Genomic DNA, 26395 nt, shown 5'->3' with positions numbered 1-26395 from the left:
TGTAGGGGGTGCGCCTTGGCCTGTATGGGCCAAGGGCACCAGCCCCTAGAGGCCCATGCGCCAAAGGGACAAGAGGAGGGGAGAGTCCTAAAGGGGGAAGGCACCTCCGAGGTGCCTTGGGGAGGATGGACTCCTCCCCCCCTTGGCCGCACCCTTTCCTTGGAGGAAGGGGCAAGGCTGCGCCCTCCCCCTCTCCCTTGGCCCTATATATAGTGGGGGGAAGGGAGGGCAACCATACCCAAGTCCCGGCGCCTCCCTCTCCCTCCCATGACACATCTCCCTCCTCCCGCAGCGCTTGGCGAAGCCCTGTTGGAATCCCGCTACTTCCACCACCACGCCGTTGTGCTGTTGGATCTCCATAAACCTCTCCTTCCCCCTTGCTGGATCAAGAAGGAGGAGACGTCGCTGCTCCGTACGTGTGTTGAACGCGGAGGTGCCGTCCGTTCGGCGCTAGGATCATCGGTGATTTGGATCACGACGAGTACGACTCCATCAACCCCGTTCTCTTGAACGCTTCCGCGCGCGATCTACGAGGGTATGTAGATCCACTCCTCCGTCGTTGCTAGATGACTCCATAGATTGATCTTGGTGACACGTAGGAAAATTTTGAATTTCTGCTACGTTCCCCAACAGTTTCATGGCAATGGTAGTTTTATAGTTTTACACAACATGGAAAAAATTGAATGGATTTTTTGGTGCCGAGTACAATATTTTTTTGGCCACATCACATGCAATAGATTTGCCATACTACATGGCAATTCCCCCCCTCCACATTTTGGCAAGTTTTTTATGAACCATGGCAAATTTAGTTAAATGGATTAGATTTGCCATACTACATGGCAATTTTTTCCCACGGACCATGGCAATTATATTTAATGAAGCATGGCAAATTTATTGAAATGGATTTTTTTGTTGAATACAAAATTGCCATACTACATGGCAATTTCCACCCTCCACCATGGATTTTTTTTGACAAAACACGGCAACTTTAGTTAAATGGGATATATTTTGTTGTACTACATGGCAATTGTGTTGGAAATATGCCCTAGAGGCAATAATAAATTGGTTATTATTATATTTCCTTGTTCATGATAATCGTTTATTACCCATGCTAGAATTGTATTGATAGGAAACTCGGATACATGTGTGGATACATAGACAACACCATGTCCCTAGTAAGCCTCTAGTTGACTAGCTCGTTGATTAATAGATGGTTACGGTTTCCTGACCATGGACATTGGATGTCATTGATAACGGGATCACATCATTAGGAGAATGATGTGATGGACAAGACCCAATCCTAAGCCTAGCACAAGATCGTATAGTTCGTATGCTAAAACTTTTTTAATGTCAAGTATCATTTCCTTAGACCATGAGATTGTGCAACTCCCGGATACCGTAGGAGTGCTTTGGGTGTGCCAAACGTCACAACGTAACTGGGTGGCTATAAAGGTGCACTACGAGTATCTCCGAAAGTGTCTGTTGGGTTGGCACGAATCGAGACTGGGATTTGTCACTCCGTGTGACGGAGAGGTATCTCTGGGCCCACTCGGTAGGACATCATCATAATGTGCACAATGTGATCAAGGAGTTGATCACGGGATGGTGTGTTACGGAATGAGTAAAGAGACTTGCCGGTAACGAGATTGAACAAGGTATCGTGATACCGACGATCGAATCTCGGGCAAGTATCGTACTGATAGACAAAGGGAATTGTATACGGGATTGATCGAATCCTCGACGTCGTGGTTCATCCGATGAGATCATCGTGGAACATGTGGGAGCCAACATGGGTATCCAGATCCCGCTGTTGGTTATTGACCGGAGAACGTCTCGGTCATGTCTGCATGTCTCCCGAACCCGTAGGGTCTACACACTTAAGGTTCGATGACGCTAGGGTTATAAGGAATAGATATACGTGGTTACCGAAAGTTGTTCGGAGTCCTGGATGAGATCCCGGACGTCACGAGGAGTTCCGGAATGGTCCGGAGGTAAAGATTTATATATGGGAAGTTCTGTTTTGGTCACCGGAAAAGTTTCGGGGTTTATCGGTAATGTACAGGGACCACAGGGAGGGTCCCGGGGGTCCACCAAGTGGGGCCACAAGCCCCGAAGGGCTGCATGGGGCAAGTGTGGGAGGGGACCAGCCCCAGGTGGGCTGGTGCGCCCCCCACAAGGGCCCAAGGCGCCTAAGGAGAGGAAGGGGGGCAAACCCTAAGGGCAGATGGGCCCTAAGGCCCATGCTCCCTGCGCCTCCCTCTCCCCCCTCTTGGCCGCCTCCCCTTTCCCATCTAGGGCTGCCGCCCCCCTAGGGGTGGGAACCCTAGAGGGGGCGCACCCTCCTCCCCTTCCCCTATATATATTTGAGGCCTAGGGGCTGCCCAACACGCGATTTGATCTCTCCCTGGTGCAGCCCTACCTCTCCCCTCCTCGTCTCTTGCGGTGCTTGGCGAAGCCCTGCTGGAGTACCACGCTCATCCACCATCACCACGCCGTTGTGCTGCTGCTGGATGGAGTCTTCCTCAACCTCTCCCTCTCTCCTTGCTGGATCAAGGCATGGGAGACGTCACCGGGCTGTACGTGTGTTGAACGCGGAGGTGCCGTCCGTTCGGCACCAGGATCTCCGGTGATTTGGATCACGATGAGTACGACTCCTTCAACCCCGTTCTTTTGAACGCTTCCGCATAGCGATCTACAAGGGTATGTAGATGCACTCTCCTTCCCCTCGTTGCTGGTCTCTCCATAGATTGATCTTGGTGACACGTAGAAATTTTTTGAATTTCTGCTACGTTCCCCAACAAATTGTTCCCACGGACCATGGCAATTCTATTTTACGCGAACTATGACATTTTTAGTTAAATGGGGTAGATTTGCCATATTATATGGCATTTTTTCCCATGGACCATGGCAATTCTATTTTACGAAGCATGGAAATTTTGTTTCAAAGGGAATAGATATGCCATACTATATGGCATTTGTTCCCATGGACCATGGCAATTCTATTTCATGAAGCATGGCAAATTTCTTTCAAACGGAATAGATATGCCAAACTACATGACAATTCTATTTTTGACAAATCATGGGAAATTTACTTTAAATGGATCATGGCAAATATGTTTTTTTCATGAATATTGTGTGTTCAGTACCAAATGCGATAGTGGATGCAATAAATTTTGCCATTTGGTGTAACATAAAATTTTGCCATTTGGTTATTTATAACTTTTTGCAAAAAAATTATAATGTTTATTTTTACTTTTATTGCCATGGAATTTTTACTTTATTTTTGCCATGTCAATTTCTTACTTTTTTAAAATATTGGCCATAGAAAAGTTACCTTTCTATTTGCCATACAATTTTACATTTATTGCCACATTTTTTATTTTCACATACATGGCGATTTTTACCTCCATTGCTCACGACAATTTTGGTTGAACTTTTTTCTTTTTGTGCCTTTTTTGCATCAAAAAGGATCTTTTTTGAACCATTTGTTTTTTAGTAATATCTAATCTCTATGTATCACGAACATTTTTTGGACTATTGCAAACATATTTGTAAATATGAAGTACTCGGAAAAAAATTGCCATGTGTTCTTTGTCATTTTGGCGAAATTTCTGTTTTTAAACAATGGCAACATGTTGTTATTTCGTTGTTGTTTTCCCTATAGTTCACATAGGTAAATTGCGTGTCTTGTAACCAACAGTTTTTTTGCTTTTATATAGTTTTTTCGCGGTTTTTATATATTTGTTGTTAGGCTTTTGACCACTTGTGGCCCATCAGGAGGGGTACAGCTGGAGTCGATCGAATGAAATCGTTCGGTCGATGCTGCCTCCCGCCGTACGTCTCGGTTCGAGGAAATCGTTCAGTCGATGCTGCTTCCCACCGCACGTCTCCGTCCGGGTGGTCTGCCTCCAGACCACACTTGCGGTGGTTATCAACGTCCTATTTTAATAAGACAGGAAGAGGTTCAAACACCGGTCCGGTCTTGTCAATCAACCTGGGCTCTTTCACTGAATTTTGTACGCGCTGCGAGCAAACCATCATCATGAACCCCAAGACTGAACCGTTGGAAAAGACCCTTGTCGGGTCAGCTTGCCCTAAATGTTGATGTTGTTTTTTATGAAGATGGTAACACTAGAGCCCGTGGTGCAATTAATCGTGATAGTGACGGTCTGTACATTGCTGCATCCACGGCTAAGCTGGAACATGTTGCGGACATGGTGTGAGTTGAAGCGGCTGCTCTTGTAGAAGGTTTGAAGCTATTTCTGAACTTTTAACGGACGATATAACCGTTGTTTGAATTTAATAAAGCTAGCCATGAAAGCATTTCCCTTACAAAAAACCTTGTGCAATGCATCCATTTACCATGTGCTGCAAATAGGAGAGTAACGCTTGAAACATTTATTTGGTGGGCTAGCAAAATATGTTTCACATTTATGTTCATTTTCGGTTTTTGTTTTACATTTATTAGTTTCTCCTTTTATTTATTTTTTAAATTTTTATCATTTCATTCTAATTATTTATCTTCCCTTTTATTCATTTTTATTTTTTTTTAAAATACATAAAAATTTAAATGTACGAGTATTTTTTTCATTTGCATGAATATTAATTCTATTGTACATGAAAACTAGATTTATTATCATTAATATTTTTACATAGTTTGTATTTACATTATATTTTTTAGCATGCCACAGTTGTTTTCAAATATATAAACATAATTTTTGGTTACACGTGGACATTTTTTTTTGCGTGTATATATATTTTGGGACACGTAATTTTCCTATTATGAAACTTGATATATTAGAAATTCCGATTTTTTTGAAAAGAAGTAGAAAGTGCGCCAGTTGATGGGCCGCGCTAAATGCAGCCCATGGGGAACAGCTTTCCCGTTGCGGCAGACCTCAAAACCGAAACCCTCGCCCGCCTCCGGCGGAAACCCTCGATTCCCCACCCCCACTCCCCACTCCGAAATGAGTTCGCTGGAGGACGCCCTGGGAGACAGCGCCATGGCGCCGACCATCGGCTCCCGGGTCTCCGCCGCCCGCATCGCCGTCGTCGAGCTCGAGGACGACGACGACGACACCGCCGCCTCCACCCCCGCCCCCCGCTCCCGCGCCTCCCGGGGCCTCCTCGACGCCTCCTCCTCCTCCCCGGCCTTCCCCAAGCGCCGGCTGCCGATGTCCCCCATCTGCATCGACGACGACACCCCTCCGCCCCCGCCGAAGCGGCGAGAGCCCGGATCCGCCGCGCCCGGGACCGGCACTCCCCCGTCGTTCGTCCCGTGCTCGCTCGCCCCCCGCCCCCGCGCCGCCGCTCCCCCCGGTTCTTTCTTCCCGAGCCCGTTCCGCGCCGCTGCTTTGCAGATCCCTGGGCCGTCTGCCCCCGGATCTATCGACCTGGACATTGTTGTCCTGGAGACGCCGGGCTACACCCCCGTGCGCCGGGCCGGGGCCTCCCCGGGGTTCGTCCCGTGCTCGCTCAGCCCCCGCTCCGGCGGCGATGGTCCCCGCACGCCTGATTCTGTTCTCCGGCGCAATATCGACTTCGAAGATGCCGCTGATCTGGAGATCCCCGGGTCGGCTTCCCCCGGCTCTGCCGACCCCGACATTGTTGTCCTGGAGACCCCGGGCTTCACCACCTCGCGCGCGGCCGGGCCTTCCAGCGTCCCAGTCGGGACTCCCCCGTCGTTCGTTCCGTGCTCACTCGCCCCCCAATCCCGTGGCGCTGCTGTTCCTAATGCGCCTGTTCTTCCGCGCTCGTTCGACTTTGATGCTGCTGATGATTTGGGGATCCCTGGGCCGGCTTTCCCCGGATCTACCGGCCCCAACGCTGAGACACGTTTCTTCCCCAACCCGCGTTTGGATGTGGCAGGCCCCTCCACTTTTCGAGGTTTCTTTTCTGCTGCCCCTGCAAATACATTGTTTGATGAAAATAGGCCTGTACCTGCCTTTTGTTTTAGGCTCATCTTGCCAAGAAGTGAGCACTGTGTACGCTGGCTTCATCTATGAAATTTGCTCCGTGGCAAGAAGATAGATGGGAATTGGTTGTGCTCATGCTTAGGCTGCAAGGCATTTAGCTTTGTGTCACGAGAGGCGAAGTAGGTGTCTTTTCTAGAAAAGACTGACAAGATAGGTGTTGTTTTGTGCAATTTGAGATGATTTGTTAGTTGGTTTTTTGTTTTAGCGTCTGTTCTAGATACAGGCCAAGAAGGTGCAAATTCCTTTGCTGACTAAAATGGCCAAGAACATTTGAAATTCCGAACTGCAAAACAAAATGCAACCTTTATTTATCAAGAATGGTATAATCTCGATCCTTCAGCTCGTGTAGAACAAATGACTTCTCTACCGCTCAAGTCCATGTCAACTAATATTTTTGATAACATGTCACGTAGATAATACTTTCACTGTATATCAAGCCCTAAGTAATATACTGTTTATGTTACATTTCTTCAGAGATGAGCTTCTATTAACACGAAAATCAAGAATAACTTCAGCTCTTGCGTCTTACAGCAGTTTAGTTTTATATTCTCCGTTTCTTATGTGGAGGCACCCTATCCCGCCCCATTAATTACTATTTACTAGATCGGTGCATGTTCTGGACTTATTATAACTTGGATTCACCTAGGTAGGAGTAACTGAGTAACTCTAATTTGTGCCTTTTCAGGACCTTCTTCCCCGATATCTTTGGATAGTGATGATGAGCTGGATGACTTTGGGTACAAAGAGCCATCGGGCAATTTGATTTTACCCTGTGAAGAGTCCATGCGGGAAGAGGAGAGAAACGACAACACAGAAGAAGGAAAGACAACGCAGGTCTGACTGAGTAGCAAAGCCTGACAATAAACAAACTTCTCAGTTCAAGTTTCACAATAGATGCAACTTAAGCAATAAACCTCTCTTTCATTATATAGGAAAAGAGGAGACTAATAAAGGAAGGGAAAGCGAAAATGGTTGAAGAAAAGAAACGACAGCGGGAGGTCTGTCTCGTTAAGCATTTTTTATAAAATAAATGTTTACTGTGGTGCATGATAGAGAATAGAGAATACAGAATGTAAGAGGGTGCTATTTACTTTGCAGGAAAATAAGCTCATGAAAGAAGCTATTAAAGCTCAAAAGGCAGAGCAGAAGAAATATGCAAAAGAAAAAGACGAGTGGGAATCAGGAAAACATGCTTTAAAATCTATTGTGGCTGAGATCGACTCAACAATCATTGAAACTGGCTCAGTTGGAGGTATTTTAAAATTTAAACCCCAGCCAATTAATTAGTTGCATCAAATTATCGTGATTTTGTCTCCATCTTTCTCTGTTGCTGAGGTATTTGGACCTTTGCAAACAGGTACCCTTCTAACAAGGTTTGCGGAGAAGGGCCTTAAGTATCGAGTTCAGGCTAATCCAATCAAGGGATCGATTTTGTGGAAGATGGAGGTTCCTCAAATTGGCCAGGTGCTTGTTGGTCATAACAATAGCTGTCATATTAGTGATGAATATTTCCTCTCTTTTGGTTTAGCCTTTAGAAATTGCAATCCTCCATTTTCTCTCCGTAATTCTTCTGTTCCAAAGGGGCCCTTAGCATTCAACTATAATTTTTTATGTGAGACAACTTGAATTCCTGGAAAAAAATGATGATAAAAGGGAAAAATTGATTGAACAACTTCCTTGGAGCAGCCCAAGTGCTAGTGTATTGTCATCAAATCCTTAAAAATCTACAAATAAACACACACATGAGGGAAAATGCTGGCCTGTAGCTTATCAACAGAGGTGCTACACTGTTAGGATTTGCCAATGTTATATAGTATGCCATAATATAAAGGAAATATCTATATACATTCCAAGCCATGGAGAAGTAGGGTGTAAGTTAAAGCACTTTCCTGATGTGTCATTTCTGTTAAGCTTCCAGGAATCGAAAAAGTATCTTTATGACGCAAAGTTACTGTAAGATATAGATCCAAGGCATTGTGACATAGAAAGGGCAGCACATGTAGTCTAGTACGACGCTATAAATATCCTTAAGTAGTTAAATTTTGTATATATCCTAACTCCTAAGTGACATTATTGTGTGCAGGACCCAGCTTCAGTGGCAGAAGTACCGTATATTCTATTTGTGCTTCAAGCTGAGGAATTCTGCGATCTTATCAGCAGTGGGTTCTTCTGGGATCATGTTCGCCTTGTTCAAGATCGCTATCCAACATTCACTGTTTGCTACGTCACTAATAAATTGATGAACTACATAAATAAATGGTTGGTTCTTTAAAGTCTGAATTACCTTGTGCTGCTGTTTTCTGTTGATCGTCTTACGTTCACTGTCTCCTGATGCCCTTTTGTTCTTCGTGCACTAGTGCTAAGTAGCCGGCAACATTACTTATAGCTTTGGCATGCTATTTTTTCCTACTCTTTATTGTCGTTCACCTAAACTATGCCCACTGCAGAGTTTCCAACTGCTATTACATGCCACTCATTGCTACATTGTGATGTCCTCTTGTCCTGTTTATTGTGTAAGCCATATCCAAAACACAAACACACTCAAGCCTGGAACATTATGTGAGAAAAATCTGACTTGCATGATAGTTCTGCATAATTTTTTTAATTTTCCTGTAATGTTACAACTTGTAAGCAATAGGAAATGTATTCATCTTTTGTATTTGAAGTATGCTAAAATGTCCTTTATTTTTTCTGGCGTGTTAGCGAGCGGGCTCAGTATAGGAATGCACCCAATGTTAATAGCTGGAAACGCCCACCAGTGGAAGAGGTCTATTTTCAACCTTATCAAAATTTTCCTGAACTATCCTTTTAGAATGTGTAATGGATTTGTTTTTTCAGGTTTTATGCAAGTTAGCAACACACCATGTTAAAGTTCACTCAAGGCAATGCACAGATGAAGCTGAAGTAGCCGAGCATGTTGTTGGCTTGACATCTAGTCTTGCAAATTGCAGATTCAGGTGAGCTACATTTGTTAGATCAGAATGATTTCACCAATGGTCGTATGTGCTTTCTTTTTGTCGCCTTTTCTGTTTTTTTCCTGGTTCTATTTCACTGTATGCTAATTGATTTGTGCAGTCATCTATACTGAATTCGGACTGAAATTGAACAGTAGCCTATAACATTGATCATTGGTATATGAAGCAAAAGTACTCCCCCAGTCCACAACAGAAGCCCCCCTAGAAATCTGAGCTCAATTTTGACCATGAATTTAACTTACAAAATATGATTTATATATTCTATGAAAATAATATCGTTGTTCTTTCGAATACGAATCCAATGATATAATATCATATGACTTATATTTTATTAGTCAAAGTTAGCCTAATTTCAATACAGCTGATGTGCATGATTATGCTAGATGGATATACTTGATTTGACTTCAGCGCATCGAGTTCAGTTCACATGTTAATTTCCCAGTGGGTACAGTATTAGTCTTGCAGTTGTCTTTCACACTCACCAAACCAGGGGAAAATGTGCCAAGGTTCCTATACACACTGAAATCACACCTGTAATACGTGTAAACTTTCCGTCGAAAGACTAAAAATCACATTACCTTGGACCTCTGTTACTCTTCCTTTATGGTGCTGATGTTTATTCAGCAGCCAGTTTGTATTCAGTGCTGGTTTACCCCTAGGTATAATTATGGTGTGCCCTCCTAATGCCTAATATGTTATAAAATAGTTAGTCATGTAGTTTTATCCAATGATATTTATATTTTTAGTGTCACTGGGGATATTTCCCAACTGAATATGAGCGTGCACCGTGGAGGCAAAGCCTTGACCGGAGGTGTGTTTGTTGGTCTCAAGCAATTTGCCACCTGAGCTAGGCTTGGTCCTCAATGACCAGCATTATTAATTTTGAACATATTCAGTGATATGATTTTTATTTTGGCCACCATTTGTTGGACCTGTATAGTCTTACTGAATCTAGAAGCAGCTCCATTTTTCATTAATGTTTTCCCCATGGACTTGTGCAGGAAACCACTGTCATGGTTATCTGTCCATGCTAATGGTGCAGTGATCCCTAAAAATTTCATTGATAAAGATCTGGCTAAGAAAGATACCTGGTAAGTTGAACATATACCGAATCAGATCTCCATACGGTTTTCTTCCTCTTGATTATTCTATTTTATCAAACTGGAAATTGTTCCTGTTTTTGCATATACCATAAACTGTGCATTTCCAGTATTCTTTTTGTGCAAAGCTACTCGCACTTAGTTTGGTTGTTGCCTTATTTTTCCTTCTGCAGGAGTTTCATTAGAGTTGTAGAGTAATAGAACATTTGTTGCTTGTTCCTACATCGACGAGTCTCCTCTGCTGTGTAGCCTAATCTGTCTCGGTACCAGAGTTCTAAACTCTATTAGTATTACGGCCTAGTGCTCCCCATCAAAATTAGCAAGTTGAATCCTATGGAATGGAAAAAACCAAAATTATATATGTGGTTGAGTTGCCTTCAACTCGTACATGTAAGCCAGTCTTGGACCTCTAGGTTGGACTGGCTTGATTTTGATATTCGTGCTAACTGTTATACTAAAGAAACCGCCTTATAAATGGGTCATGCTGTTTAACCAAATCTGAGCAACAGGATTGTAATATCGCAGCTGCTATTTAGATGAAGCTGTTGGCGACGGTGATAGTAATTCTATATTATATTGTTTCTAGTCAAGTCACTCATTGTTAGCATCCAACTAGGCATCCATGCATAGAACAATGTTTTCAAAATTCCAGCGTTCAGATCAGAGTTATATGCCCTTTATCTTATCTAACTCTTGACGTAAATTATTTGTGGCAGGATGAAGGCTCTAATAGCTATCCCTAAAGTCCAGCCAAGGTTTGCCCTGGCAATCTGGAAGAAGTACAGTACCATGAGATCCCTTCTGAAAGTATATATGGATTCCACCAAAACTGTGAGTGCTTCCCTTTTTACCACTCTTGAAAGTAGGCTGACAAACGGGTTCGTCCTCGTGCGCCCGCAAGCCTTAACCTGTGCATGCGACAGGTTCGCGAGAAGGAGCTTCTGCTGCAGGACCTGATGTGCGAGGACCGCGTAGGCGAGGAAAGCCGAAGGCTGGGACCAGTATGCTCTAGAAGGGTTTACAGGACTCTCATGGCAGAAGATGGAGCAGTGGAAGCGGATGCTGCTGCCGAGTAACCCTAACGGTAGATCGTGTGGTCCCCTCGGACCTGCCAAGCTAGTGCGTATGTATTGGGTGTTGCACCACCAAGCTAAAACTTAAAACTCCACGCAGCTAGTATTGTAATGAAGCCATTACTTGCTGTGCTGCACGGTGGCGCTTATCATGTTCAGCGAGACTTGTACGAAAGCAGAACTAGAAGGATCTTATGCTTAGGGGATTGACCTGTGGAATGCTATGCTAATATATACTGTATGTATGTAAGATGAGTCGTGTGTTGTGAAGTTGTGTGTTGGTATTCTGTGATAGAAGGACATTGTTGACTACAGTCAGGAGCTCTTGCAATCCTTCTACCTAGAACTAGGACGTTTGGGACTATGATCTAGGAGATGGGACTAGTAGTAGGGAGGTGAGAACTGAGAAGGAGCAGGGGATTATTGTTTGATGGGAGCCTTCCATCCACGGGCACATGAAAGAGATGGAAAGCATCAAAGTGGCGCCAAAGGGAACACGTCCAATAATGAACATCTAGTGCCTAGTGCTCTAAGCCACGTACGGGAGCTAGTTTAGCAGCTCCGACGTCCCTCACGACGGCCGGCCTGATCGCGGAGAGCGAGCGACAGAGGACGACGGCACGGAGGGTTCGGTTTCCTTGCTTGCTGTTGATACATCGCGGCCGGGCAGTAAGTGCCGAGCAGTACTACTCGGGTGCGCCCAGCTCGTCGTACGCCCGTACGCGACTTCTGGTGGACGGGGCGTGGAGCGGAGCAGTGCGCCCGTACGTGGCTTCCTTCAAGCCAAAGGTTGGAACGTGTGCTCACGGCCGTACACGGCAAGTTGGCGCCACCATGCACGTTGCACATCGATCCAAGTTGAAAGAGATTGGACCTCAAAGAATCTGGGATGGTTTAAGAAAACAATGTATATTAATATATATATTTTTTGGCGACAATGGAATTTTGGTGATGGTAACGCTTTCGCAAAAAAGATGAAATAAATTGTGGCTTCTGCTAAATTTCCTTTCTACAATTTTGTGGATGACATTCACTGGAGCTCCTAGGGAGGATCCGGTCTCTCCGGGAGCCGACAAAGGTAAAAGTGTTGCACATTATGTTTGTGCCCTCCGCTTGTTTTACCTTGTGCGGGTTGGGTGACGGCACACGACAAAACCATCAAGATTAATACGGATGCTAGCTATGTGACGAAAGAAGTTTTTGCAAGCACCAGTGTTGTGGCGAGGGACCACTTTTGTTATCTTTATTATGGAAATTCCATCCCGTTTCTTTGGTGTGTAGGAAGCGGTGCTTGGGCCATCTTTAGCGGGGGTTTTATGTCGCCATTGACATGCACACACCAACCACGTGAAAAATTACATGTCTAACATTTTCCAAGACAAGCCAACTTTTGTTGATTTGAAGAGCCTTGAGCCGGCAATAGAGTGGCCCATGAGATTGCTAAATAAGGGTTAGTTTCTAGAGAGGATGGTTTCCTTGTCGGTAATGTTTTGTTCTGTGTGATGAATTTGGGAATGGCTAGGAGCCAATAGACTAAAATTTCGTTTTGGGTCAGTGGATTTGGCTTGGATCAGTTTGAAGTGTTGCATGAAAAATATAATGAACCAAAATATGTCTTCTTCCTTCAAACGTTTTTCTGAAAAAATAGATCGCGCCTGCGGCCGACGAAGCACCCGTGCCAGCCTCGCCGCCCCACCCTCGCCTCAACCTTTCCCCACCGCCATGCTTGCTGCCGACCCAGCCATCCCTCTAAACCGGCGAACCACCAGAAATTTTCCGACAAACCTGCACCCCCGGCACCCTAAGATAGACAAGGATACTGCCACTCCCCTGCACCCCTAAGATAGACAAGGAGGTTCATGTTTCCCCCAACACCCCTAAGATAGACAAGGAGGTTGATGTTTTCCCCAACGCCCCTAAGATAGACGGGGAGGTTGATGCTCCTTGCGCCTCCTATTTTCTTCACTCCATGAATTGACTCACCCGCAAAAAAATAATTGACTCACCCGCAAAAAAAGAATTGACACACCCAAATGTCGTTTTGAGACGATTGACATGCAACTAAATTGGACGAATTTTGTAACGAACGATCATATGATGTTCCTTAATCAACATATGGCGATTTTAAAAAATATAGCAAACTACTAGTCTTTATTTACAGGTACCTCTCTTGAAGACTGGTTAGGAGATCTTTATTTCACCCGCAAAAAAAAAGGAAATCTTTATTTACAGTAAGATTAGCAAGTACTAGTCTTAAACATCATAATGAGAAGACCAGCATAAACCCATACGAGGACAAATATATATCCACAACATCAGCAGTTCGGTAGCAACCAACACTGCTTCACGTCGATGGCATTGGCGTCTTCATGGTGGACCATCCCCATCAGCTCCGCCACCACCTCCTCCGTCAGCGCTTCCAGCACTGCAACCGCTAGCTCGGCACCGACGTCCCACCGCCCCAGCAGGGCATCCCCCCTCTCGCCGGGCATGTCCAACGGTACGAGGTCGTGCCCATTGGCCTCAAACATCTCGTCCAAATGTGCAATGCTGGTGGCACGGTCGGTCCTCGTGGGCGCCGGTGCGGGGGGCGGCGCCGGCGTCGTCGTTGTTGAAGTCTCCGTGGGGACATCGTCGGACTTGCTGCTTTCTGTGGCAACTTTCCGCTGGAGCAACGCGGGCCTGCGTGCCGCGTCCAGGAGCTCCCTGAAGACGACAATGGCCTCTGCGATGGTCACAAGTATCGCTGCGTGAGCTCAGTGCGATAGTGCATGATCGACGACCAATGGCGCGGAGGAAGGGATATGGGGGCTGCGTGCTTGCTTACTCTCGGCGACGGCGTACGCCCGCGGCGGCTTCTCGAATGCCCGGCGCTCCAAGACGGACACAGGGCTCAGCTGCTTCGACGAGTCGTCGTCCTCGTAGCTTTCTCCCTCGTCGTCCGCTGCTTCAGCCGTGTGTGCCTCGACGGCGTTCTTTCTTTTGCTCGCCGCCTTCTCGCCTTCGACGGAGCACGGGCCAATGGCGGCCGACCGCAGTTTCTTCTTTCTTTTCGTGGATGCAGGCGCCGCCGTGCCGTGGAGGAGCTTGGAGAGGAGGCCGCTCGCGGGCGTTTTCTTGCTGGCCGTCACCCGCCTCGGCGCCGGGGAGGTGCCCCTGCTCCTTGGCCAGCAAGGTAACGCAACGCCGCAGCCTCCGGCCGCGTCCAGGGTGGTGGGGGAGCAGCCCTTCTCGAGGAGGTAGAGGTGAAGGGAGAAGGGCTCTTGCTGCTCGTCCAGGAGCTCCGACAGGCGGCGGCTGCTGCCGGAGGGCGACGGTGAGGGGCCGGCCATGGGCTCGGGTGATCTGGTGGTTTGGTGGAGTGGACAGGGCCGGATGGCAGAGACGTATGGAAGGCAGTGGGAGTTTATAAAAAAGGACGCGAGGGAAGGGAAGATGGTGTGTGTGAGGGTGGGAGAAGAGGCACATCACAACTTTCTTTCAAGTAGTTGCACAAAAGAGGTAGCCAAAGGGGGTGATTCACATGATTCCTAAAATGCAAGAGTTACAATACACTAGCAAACGTGCCGGTGCGATTACACACACTTGACGGCATCATCAAATCTCAAAATATTTCGAGATGTCGTACGAGAAACAACATGATAAGTGGTGTTGCGAGAAAACATAAAGGCGAGACGATTTTTTCAGTGTACTGAAGGTGTGTCCAATTTATTAGATAACAGAAATATCAACCTAGGTTCCCGTATCAATAGACGCATTTGCTGGATTTCCTCCTCAGTGATGCCCAAAAAATAGTGCGTTAGGCTAAAAGTAGCAAAGTACATTTTAGTTCTCAATGAGACAATGACAGCATGTGCATAAGCATACTAGACATTTGCATCAAATACAATCAAACCGTAAGAACATGCATAACAAGTGTTTAAGGTTGCATATCAACATTGATATCTTTAAAACAAAATGTTATGGGCACAATTTCAAATAATATGGAAATCAGTATTAAACCATCGGTTTACATAAAGCTCGTATTAGTAGTTTAGTGTACGTCATCGTATATGTGTTGGTTATTGTGCACTGGGCAAAATAAAGAATTAGAGAGGATGATTATGTACCTGTTGCAACCTTTAGCATATACTCCCTCCGATTCAAATTATAAGATGTTTTGGATATTTCAATATGGACTACATACCTACTGAAATGAGTGAACAAACACAGTAAACCGTGTCTATATACATTTGATTCAGAAAAAGTTTAAATGCCTTATAATTCTAAACGGAGGGAGTACATCCTCTATGGCGCCAATAAAAGCTTTTGTGAGAGCATGAAACTATCATATCTAGTCAATTTAAATGGGTAGAAACATATATAATAGACGTTTTTAAAATGCATCATATAAAAGTATTAATTAAGGATGCATCCTAAACATAATTTAGAAATAATTAACTTGCAGAATAATAGCATATTTGGAAACTACACATTTTTCTGGGCGTTTTCCATATACAACATGTTTAATTCAGAGTTAGGGTTCAAAAGATATGAATATTTTGAGAAGTAGCTAGGATAAAATTGCAACATTGTGCAGCCCATCTGCTAAACGACGCTTGGGCGAGGCAACTCTATCCTACACCAAAAGAAATTCGAAGAGAAATGACAGAAAATGGGAGAAGCTAGGATTGGAACTCAAGTCTCCCTGATGGAGGAGTGAAGATCTAGCCACTCAGTCGCTTTGTGTGCATCTGTTTTATGAGGGGATAGTTGTACATGAACCAAAGTCAATGCCCAAGGAAAAAATTAACCGTTTCTTCCACTTACCAGTGGCATTGGTTGCGAGTTGTGACAACTTCCGGGGCAACTTCATGACAGACAGGCAGATGGGTGTGTCTAATCAACAGTCGACTATTTTTCATTTGGGTTTCGATCGAAATTTTGACCAACAATTAGTGTGTAAAAAGTGTACATGTCGCTAATTGCTTCTTCGTGATTCTGCATATTTTTTTCGCGTGGAAATTGCACAAATACACAACATTTGGGGTTGAGGTAACAAATAAAATCACAACTATAGGGGATTTTAAGAGAAAAAAACACAACTCTAGGACTAATCAATAACAAAAAACATAAATTGCTTCGGTTAGTCACTTAATGAGAAATATGACATGTGGGTCCCATGTATTAACTGACTAGAAGGACGACTTGGCTTGAGTCGAGCCAAACCAAACCGAGCTCAGCGCGCTTTGATTTTCTTTTATAATGTTCAAATATAAAAAATCAAATTTTCTAAGAAAGGTAAAATAAATAAAAATAATTTTTTGAAACAATTCAATTGAATAATCCATCTTCACTGATCAATGTCGAATATTTTTAGCCTATTTTGCTTAGCCATTTTAAAGTTTGGACAGTTCTCATACAAAAATTGTCCAAACTTTAAAATGACTAGGTAAAATAGGGTAAATATTTCACGGGTTGATCAACTAAGATGGACTGAATTACTACATTTTTTATTTTTTATTTATTATCATTTTAAAAATATTTACTTTATTTACTTTGAATATTGCAATTTTTTAGAGTGCTGAGCCGTCCCACTAGTCACTTAACACATGGGGCCCATGCTTTACATTGAGCATGAAGTGATTATTCGGAGTAATTTGTTTTTTTTTGTTATTGATTAATCCGAGAGTTTTGTTTTTTTGCTAAAATCCCCTAGAGTTGTAGTTTTTTGTTACCTCAGTGCCAAATGTTGTGTATTTGTGCAATTTCCTCTCTTTTTTTCCCTTTGAGTCCAGCTATGTGAGTGTGATTGTTTGGTCACAATTCATGGAAGTCTTGTCGGTCGCTTTCTAGGGCGCTCATGAGATCCAAGATACAGGTGTACGACCAAAACACACCAAACGGGAAGAGTTCAAATGATTGTAGGCGAGTGTTTTTTTGCACCTACTGGATGAAGTTTTCATACCAAGGAGCAAAGTTCAAGGTCACTTCCACTGTGCTTGTGTGAAGATCAACTCTAGTGCAGCTAAATGAAAGGTTCAAGTCTGGAAAGCCGCCTTTGTCGGAAACACATAAGGTTGCAAGCGGTGCTGGATCCGGGTGTCCGCTACAAAGCTAGGCGGGACAGTGTGGCTGATGCGGGAGTTGATTCAGACCTTAAAGTAGTGATATTTCTTGTATCCCGCCCTCAAATATTAGGAATTAGGAAGACGAACTAGCCATATATGTGTGAGGGGAAGGGGGGGGGGGCATTGGCCCCACCCCACACCATGACAGACAACATGGTACATCGTTTACATTTCACATTATATATGTTCACATAGTCATACATTATTTGCACCGCATATGCCTCATGAACCACCGCTGTAGATGTAGGTTTGCCACTAAATGTTCGCGTTACATTGTTTGCTTCTATAAGATAAGTGGAGAAATCTATCGAAATGACTTTCTTGCATTTTCAAACTCTTCTATGAGTGTTTAAGTTTGACTATCATGTGTCCCCCCTTTTCACTATAATTGGCGTTCATGCTAGGAACCTTCTTTTCGAAATACATATCCATTGCATGAATCAAGACATGCATTATGTAATACTCTGGTACCTAAAGTAGACTAGACGATATCCTATGTGTTGCCATGGAAATTGCTTGTCATCTATTTCAACGAGATTTGGTTATATGTACATGAATATTTTAAATTAATAACAAAAGAACAAAAACTATAAATACACGTGAATGCAAATAAATATTTATTAAATGTAAATAAATAATGTAATGAAAAACATTTATGCCTTCTTTGGAAATGAAAGTACACATATGAATTAGATAGAAATGCATGTGTAAAACACGGGACTGAAAAAACGTATGGATTTTACGGATTTGGATGTTTGGTTCATAGGAATAGGGAAAACACAAGAATCCTAATAATTAGAGTCAAATAAACATCAAGAACCACATGGAAAGATAATTAGCATGTGTTCTTCTCGCATATGAATTTAAAAGAGAGGTCCAAGCGGATTGTAAATTTATGAGTTTTTTTTCTATAACAGGGACCAAAGGAAAGTTTATTCCATTTTTCTCTTGGTATACTCCTCTGAACCAAAGGTTCTAAGTGTGCTACTATATGAAAATTTCTGTTCCTCCACTACGGATTTTTGGTTGGAGATTGGCTACGAATACCCTTGCGACTATGGAAAATAAAAAAAGTAGAACCATCGAAAAAACTGACACGTGTGCTGTTTGTGGCGTTGAACGGGAGGATACTTTCCATGCCGTATGCAGATGTCCGATGGCGGGTGCGTTATGGGACGCCATGAGGGAGTCTTGGCCTTTACCAGCTCGAGCTGATATTCAGTACACCGGGAAGGACTGGCTACTACACCTCCTAGCCGGCTGCAATGAGACCCAGCGCATGATCATTTTGATGACTTTCTGACGTGCTTGGCACTGCCGGAATGAGGTCACACATCACAAGCCAGCGCCACTCGTTGAGACGTCGAGACGCTTTCTCAATGGATACATCGAGTCCCTTCTGTGCATAAAACAGTATCCCTAGGGGGATATTACGAATGGTAAGATGGTGTTACAGTGTGCAGGCCAACCAACCAACATTCAGACCAGGTCGCCACATGCTGAAACAGAGGTGCATAGGTGGATGAAGCCTCCTGTTGGATGCGCAAAACTCAATGTGGATGGCTCCTATGTGCATGGAGAGAGTACGGGAGGAGCTGGAATGGTGTTGCGGGACGACAAGGGAGCTGTGATTTTCTCGTCCTGTCGTTATCTCCGCTCATGCTACTCGCCGCTTGAGGCGGAGCTAGCTGCTTGCCTCGAAGGAATCGGTCTGGCACTCGCTCACACTGATAACAACCTGATCATTGAACTTGACTGTAAAGAAGCAGTGGACATGCTGAATGACATATGCATGAATCGATCGGCTGTGGCTAATATGGTAGAGGAGGTGAAGAGCCTGCTGCATGGCATTCGATGTCACAAAATCGTGCATGTAGGCAGGCCATGCAATGCTGCTACTCACTATATGGCGCATATGGGACGATGTTCTCAGCGTACAACCATTTGGTTTAGTTCTGGGCCAGAGGATTTATGTATGATTTGTGAAACTGAGTGTAGACACATTACTTAATTAATGTACACTCTTTTCACCCGCAAAAAAGGAGGCCTTAAGTTTTTTTTGCATGCATGATTGCATTTTAAGATGAGCCTTTTCTGATGCATAGTTACACTTGAGATGGCATAGTTGCATGTTAATTACATTAGCGAGATCAACTATAGATTTTATACGATCCACTGACAATGTTGAAACGGAAGAGATGGGACCTGCTGAACCAAAAGTCAATTTCGGCCATGACATCGGGATAGGTTCATACATCGGTCACCAATAGACCTGGCCATGGGCAGCCCAACCCGGTCGACCCGACCTGGTCCAACATGAAAAAGCCCGAACCAGCTCGGCCCGATGCTGCACCCGGGCCGGGCTCGAGTCCGGGCCCACTATTTTTGTGATTTACTGAAGGGGCCCGACCTGTGGCCCGACGGGCTTTAACACTTTCGGGCCGGAATTGGGTCCAAAAATCAGTCCCGGCGACCGGGCCAGTCCGGGCTCGGGCCTAGGTTTTCTGTCACGGGCTTCGGTAGGCCCGGCCCGAAGCCCAGTCTGGCCCGGTAGATGGCTAGGTATAGTGCCGCGAGCAACAGTGATTTGCTCTGTCTCAGAGATCCTTGTTTATTACTAGTAAGCGTGCACGTGCAAATGCACGTCTCTGACTAATATACAAGTATATATGTGAGAATAATATGCATATAAAGATAGTTTGGTTGCACCAGAAAATATTACAAATCAAGAAAAGACAAACAAGCCTGCCTTTGCATATATAACCTTTTTTTTATTTAGAGATAGAAGACTATAGGAGATCCAGAGCAGCGTGCAATTCTCTGCAGCCGGTCGAGCTTCATATGAAGCACTAGAGTGACACCTTGTTTCAGTAGAAGCTCCTGTATGCCCCGCGAAACTGTTTTCTCCACCAGGATGACATCTGGAGCACATTTCTCCATCACTTGGCTGATATCAGGTCCGGTTTGGAGAAATTGGCAATAATGTACCAAAATTGGCAATCAGGATGCTAGCCAGAGCCTCAAAATCATGCTCGAACAATATATATGTAAAATATGTAGATACAAATGTCGTGCTGGGGTAATCTTCTTTCTTTGGGGTTATTCACTTCTAACAGAGGAAAAGAGCAATATTCCAATACTTACTACATCGATACATGTACATTTATATAACAAAGTTTCTCTGCCAATGAAATTAAATATTAACCATAATTCTTAAATAAGAAAACAAAGTCCCCTGCACGCAAGCAGGGACAAATCTGAAAAATTAACCTTCTCCTATAAAAAAAGAACTGAACAGAGGATTCAATAGAAGCATGGGCTTTCTAAAAAATAATGTCATCACAAAGAAGCCAATGAGGACTAGAATAGGTAAAATGCTGTAGATCTTGTAGTGCCGAGAAATTATAATAGTCATACACAATGCTTGAACTCTTGTGCATCTCCCCACCACATGATGTACATCTTCATTAGTCGCAACACAGACCGTCAGGTCTTGTCAGTCCAATACAGTAATTAGAAGCACCATATCACACTGAAACTTCCATCTACACTCCAGCAATATGAATTCAAAAATTCTAAACTTCCCCAAGGAGTCATGTGTGCAACTGCTCTGTATAGTGCAAACTGGACATAAGATAAGATGAACCTTTTAAATATGTATGTAGAGGTAGATTTAAAAAACGTTGGACCGACAAGAGCGAAAGTACAAATTTGCATATAAAAAAACAACCTGGCAATGCTGCTAGAGCAAATAATAAGTGTTACTGAGACAAGCGTTCGTCATAACAGGATAGTTAATGATTAATTCAGGAATGATAATCATGTAGGATGGAGCATGTGTGATCACAACAAAGGTTTTCAACCATGAATAAATGAGACTGCTAGGTACACCAACAAATAGTTAAGAGCTAACTTTGAACGATAAAATGTTTCGCAATGCAACTTACAGAAGATGGCTTCTGTATCCTGCCAACGGGATGTGTACTGACGAAAATCTGCATTTAGAAACATATGATGTTAGTTCTAAGAAACATTATAAATACACGCCCAATAGTAGAAATCCACAGCAATATTTATGGATGACAAACCTGCTTCATCCCTCCAAGACATCTCTATACACAATGTTTTTGGTGCTTTTACCAGTTTGATCTATTTCTTTGTTTGGCTTTGCCAGAACCCGAGTTGTCTGCCTTGAAACACCCCTTGACAGTGCAACATAAAGCTGACCGTGAGAGAATACAGGCTCCGGAAGGTAAATGCCAACAGTTGGGATGGTTTGCCCCTGGGCTTTGTTTATGGTCATTGCAAAACTCAGATGAATAGGGAATTGCTTCCTCTTCAACTTGAAAGAAGTGAAATATCCTCCGAGGGTGCCATCGGGATCCTAGGGATGAACACTCTCTTTCCAGCATGTTGTCCACCAACAATCTCCGTGTCGATTGCGTCATTTTGGAAAGCTCTAATCATCAATCTCGTTCCATTGCAAAGTCCATTATTAGGATCGAGATTTCAGAGCAGAATGACAGGACAATTAACTTTAACTTTCAAAATATGGGGAGGCAAGCCATTTGGAGTGAGGTTGTTCAGATAGTCAATTGGGTAGTTATTGCGTGTATCATCATCGATAGAATCAAAGCTATAGTATACCTTTTCTTGGCCAGGAAATCTGTCAATCATCTTTGCATTTAGGTTGTCCACGTGCTCATTCTTGGTAGAAAGAATAGCATGTGTGCTCATGTAGGCACCGGGTGATGCGTTCTCATGAAGAGATGGGAACACGTGTTCAATAAGCTTCATGACTGGTGCGTCACCAGGTGTGTAACCTATCACAATGTCATCAGGCAGACGTACATAATCATCACCGATCGTCTCCTCCGTTCCATTGCCAATTCTCAAGAGGTATTTGGAGAACCACGGGTCAGTCTGTGCTCTCATATTACGCGTGAGGCGTATTTGTCTAATTCTCTCCCATAGATATGATCTTTGCATCGTGGCGTCAGTGATTTGTGCTCTTGTCCCACGCGGGACCACGGGAAGGACCTGCCTAAAATCCCCTCCAAACACCACAACCTTCCCCCCAAATGGCATAACACATCCCATGATATCCTGTAGTGACCTATCAAGTGCCTCAACTGCTTGACGCTTCGTCATGGCAACCTCATCCCAAATTACGAGAGATGCTCTCTGAAGCAACTCCGCAGTACCACTCTGCTTGGTGAAGCTGCAGATGCTATTATCCATGAGCTTAACCAGAATTTTGAACCTGGAGTGGGCGGTACGTCCACCGGGCATGATTGATGCGGCTATTCCGGATGTCGTGGTTGCAATAGCTATTTTACCCAATGAACGCACTTTAGCAAGAAGCGCCTTGTAGAGATAAGTCTTATCCGTGCCACCAGGACCATCAACAAAGAAAACCTGTTTCCTATTGTTCACCACGTGATCCAAGATTTCCTCAAACCCAGCCCTCTGCTCAATGTTCAGGGATGTATACAGATCTAAATGCTCTTGATCCACACCGACCAACAACTCCTCTCGAACCTCCCTTAGGAGGTCACCAGAACCATCACCGGTCTCAACCAGCTCCGGGAGGCCATAGCTTTTAATATATGTGCCCATCGAATGCACCAAATCCCAGATGTCTCTAAGGACCATCTGTTCCAGCGCAGCCTGGTTGGACTGGGTACGACGGTAATCCTCAGACATTGACCCCAGGTGCTTCTCCCACAATGCACGGGTGTTGGTCGCCTCACAGAATACAAGAATAGTTGCAAAAAGCCTTCTTAGAGCACATGGCATCTGGAAAGTAGCAGACTCGGTCAAGCAGTCGTCAAGAGATTCGTCAGTCTCTATTAGGCCCATGAGCTCACACGCTTCCCTGAAAGTCGAGCAGAGCCTTCCATTTACAGTTCTCAAATCCTCATATGAAGTGGCACCACTTCTATGATTCAGAAGCACTCTCAGAAAGTACCTTTCACCATCAGCAGCATGTGCATAAACAATCCTTCCAACTTGCCCGCGCCCCCTTTGGCTTCTTTTCTGCCACTTTTTCTTACCCTTAATCCATCGAAAGAATTCTGGGAACTCTTTATACAAGAAGTTTCGTGCATAAGGGTCCACCTCATTCATCCTAAAGTATTCTGTGAGCATGGTTTGGGAAGAGGACGGTCGGTTCATAACATCCTCTAGGTTATCAGTACCGTTGAATGCAACAGTATGCATGTTGGGCAAATGCAGCTATAGTTGCAACACAGCAGGAGAGACACCAAACATACAGAAAGCACATACCCTGTACATAGACTCTGGGGGTGTTACAAACCTTGCATCCCTGTATTACCGAATCTCATTTATCACAACACCATCATTTGTCGTTGGGTCAACTGAGAAGGAAGCACGATCATGCCCCTTGTATATGTACTTGTACAAATATTTGACTGATTTTATGCTTGAGCAAGCTTCAACATTAATGTGGCAATTATATCTCATAAGCAGTCCGGGGTTGTACGGGACAACCCATCTGTTGTCCAACACTGCATTCCTAACTTTAACTCGGCGGCCATCATCTCGTCTCCTATATACAGGGTATGAGTCCTTTCCTTGTTGTGTTGCAGGGCAAAACTGTCGAGGGTAACGAAAACGACAATTTCCATCTATCATGCAAGGACAATTCTTCTGGAGAGTACCACATGGGCCGTGGAATATATGCTTGATAACCAGTCCATGCAACACAGGGTACTTGTCACGGCTAGGGATCTCTGCCGAGATTACCCTATCATAGGCGTCTGGATTTGTCAGCTTACTATCTGAGGCCATGATCAGCAGGAAGTGCTCATGCGGCAGACCCCTTTTTTGGAACTCGGTAACAGCATACGCCGCAACCGGACCAAAGTACTTCCTTTTTTATCATAAGATCTTTCAGACTCCGCATCTTGGCCCTGCATACTCTGGCCACCAGGTCAGAACGGTCTTGTGGTGTTTGTCCGGGTGCAAGTCTGGAAATTATCTCCTCCTAGTAAGGGTTGCAAGTCATAGTGATTAAGTAATCAGGCTTCCCGTATCTCTGAACAACGGCTATCGCATCAAGGAATCTTCGCTGCATGTCTCGATCACCTCCCGGAAAAGTCGGAGGGAGCACGATTCTTTTTCCAATCTGAGCAGCACGCGTCTCTCCAGAAGCAATGGTGTCAACAACACCCTATGAAACAAATGAATAAGGCTCATAATTGGTTCTTGCTTTTAGAATACAAGCATGCCGATAACCAACAAGACTATACATTAGGCTCATATTTGGTTCACGTTTAATTATAGTTATTCACTAACATACCGGTGTGTGTCAAGTTGTCATAGTATGTTGATGAGACTGGGAAGATTTTTGTTACCTAGTATAGCTCAGCACGTATGAGTTTTTGATTATGAGGCTTCGAATACAAATCAAGCCTCATAGTATCCATTTTGATGTACATGTCAACAAGCCACTGTTGGAGAAGACGCCCCCAAACAATAGGATGTTAAAAATTCCTTCCCTGATCTACAACTTGAAACAGTAATACTCCCTCGCACTAACATATTTTTTAGACTCAGTGGCTTCATCATCATCTTGTTCTTCGTTGTCATCTACAAGATGGTTGCGGCAAAGAATTATGAATAATGCTACTACTAAAGATTAGAGGAATTCATGGATGGGTCACCAATTGTTACGATACCATTACCTGCTTCTCGTTCATCGTCTTGGTTGTCGTCGTCATCGTCATTGCCTGCCTGAGCCGGTGTTGGTCCCTCATATGGCAGGCAACGGTTCCATCCTGTCTCCCCAGATGGGTTAAATAATGGGTACGCTAAAGGATCATAGCATCCATAGTAGGCTCTGATGTACAAAGGACGGTCCCCTTTTGCATGCACAATAACACTTCTCTCAAAAGTGTGTTGAGGGTCAGTACCTTCAACCCACATTGCAGCCACCTGTGAAGCTGTAGGGGCATTGTACCTCCGTTGGTCCAATTTTATATTTGTGTTTAGTGTAATTTTATATTCCGCTAGGTCTGAAACTGAACCAAGGCTCTTAAAAGTCTCGACATATGGGTTGTTCTCCAATATACGCAGAATCTTTTGTATGAGGTTGATATCTAGATCTGGAGAGCGCTTCACCCTATGTTCTAAGGCTTCATCTGTATCATAAATGTACAGCTGCAAATGCCTGGGTCTGTGATCACCTGGTACAAGATGGTCTAGACGGTGGTACAACCGACCATGAGCACGGAAGGTGTATACACCGGTTCTTGCTGCGGTGTTGACCCGTTTGTCCGGGGTAACTCCAAGGCTTGTGAAGGAGAAGTGGGAGTTGAAATATCGAATGTGCTGCCTAAAGTACTTTGCATCCTCATCTACCTGACTTGAAAATAATCGTTGCAGCTCTTGAGGAACCTCTAGGATAAATACCTTGACCTTACCTTTTCTGCAACAGAAGGCTGGACCTTCGTACTGGAACCTAATTGCTCCACAATGGATACAACTTTTACTCGCTTCAAAACATGATGCTTGGTGGGTATATTGTGGTAGACGTAGTCGTAAGGATCATGAGTCTCAAAAGCATACAAACCATCAGTTGTCACTCTGTACGATTCGAAGTCATTACCTGGAAAGTCACGAGCAAGAATTAAATCCGGGGTCGCAAAGAATAGTGACTCACAACAGTAATGAATTATAATCTCATGGTATAAGTAACCTTGTGCTACTCTCCTCCTCATCATCATACACAGTCTCTCCCTCCTGGGAGGTGCCCATGTTTTCTATGGGAACACAATGATTGAATCAGCTAAATATAATAAATGTGGGTACCATTATGGGAGGGAAGACAACACACCTTCAATTTGAGCATCCGATCTCATTGGCTCGAAAATTCCGGCTACATCAGAGTCCTCGTCAATGTTGCTGACTCCTGGAAGACATAGGAAAACCAACCAAAGAGAGTAGACAAAGTTGTCAAATGTATAATAGCATTCTCAGTGTGAATATCAAGCGGCTTATGCGTTTAAGATCCCCATCAAACCATACTATGCAATTCAATCAGACGGTTAAATACATAGATGGTTGTTTTGTATGGCAGGTGTGCATGGTGACTGGCATACAGATCCAGATGTCTTACCAGCATGGTCGTACTGGTCG

At 44.2% G+C, this 26395-nt stretch overlaps 1 protein-coding gene across 1 annotated transcript; it reads left to right on the top strand.

Moving 5' to 3' along the window:
- The first annotated feature begins 4927 nt into the window (after window positions 1-4927).
- On the top strand, window positions 4928-11393 carry LOC123190789 (crossover junction endonuclease EME1). The gene is made up of 11 exons (XM_044603515.1): window positions 4928-5886; window positions 6661-6809; window positions 6908-6973; window positions 7074-7227; window positions 7333-7439; window positions 8059-8234; window positions 8679-8742; window positions 8814-8932; window positions 9952-10041; window positions 10767-10881; window positions 10974-11393. Exons 1-11 carry the CDS (start codon window positions 4968-4970, stop codon window positions 11124-11126), a joined length of 2112 nt encoding a protein of 703 aa, XP_044459450.1. The 5' UTR covers window positions 4928-4967; the 3' UTR covers window positions 11127-11393.
- Window positions 11394-26395: the final 15002 nt, after the last annotated feature.

Source organism: Triticum aestivum, chromosome 2A (assembly GCF_018294505.1).
Source record: "Triticum aestivum cultivar Chinese Spring chromosome 2A, IWGSC CS RefSeq v2.1, whole genome shotgun sequence".
Classification (NCBI taxonomy): Eukaryota; Viridiplantae; Streptophyta; class Magnoliopsida; order Poales; family Poaceae; genus Triticum; species Triticum aestivum.
The sequence above is the reverse complement of the archived record's forward strand: the minus strand, read 5'-3'. Positions and strand labels throughout refer to the sequence as shown.

Bases quoted from the DNA above. Each gene is read 5' to 3' on its own strand.
- LOC123190789 (XM_044603515.1), top strand. From the start codon at position 4,968: ATGAGTTCGCTGGAGGACGCCCTGGGAGACAGCGCCATGGCGCCGACC. The intron at 5,887-6,660 runs GTTTCTTTTCTG...GTGCCTTTTCAG, and splicing joins AGGCCCCTCCACTTTTCGAG to GACCTTCTTCCCCGATATCT. The intron at 8,235-8,678 runs GTTGGTTCTTTA...CTGGCGTGTTAG, and splicing joins ATGAACTACATAAATAAATG to CGAGCGGGCTCAGTATAGGA.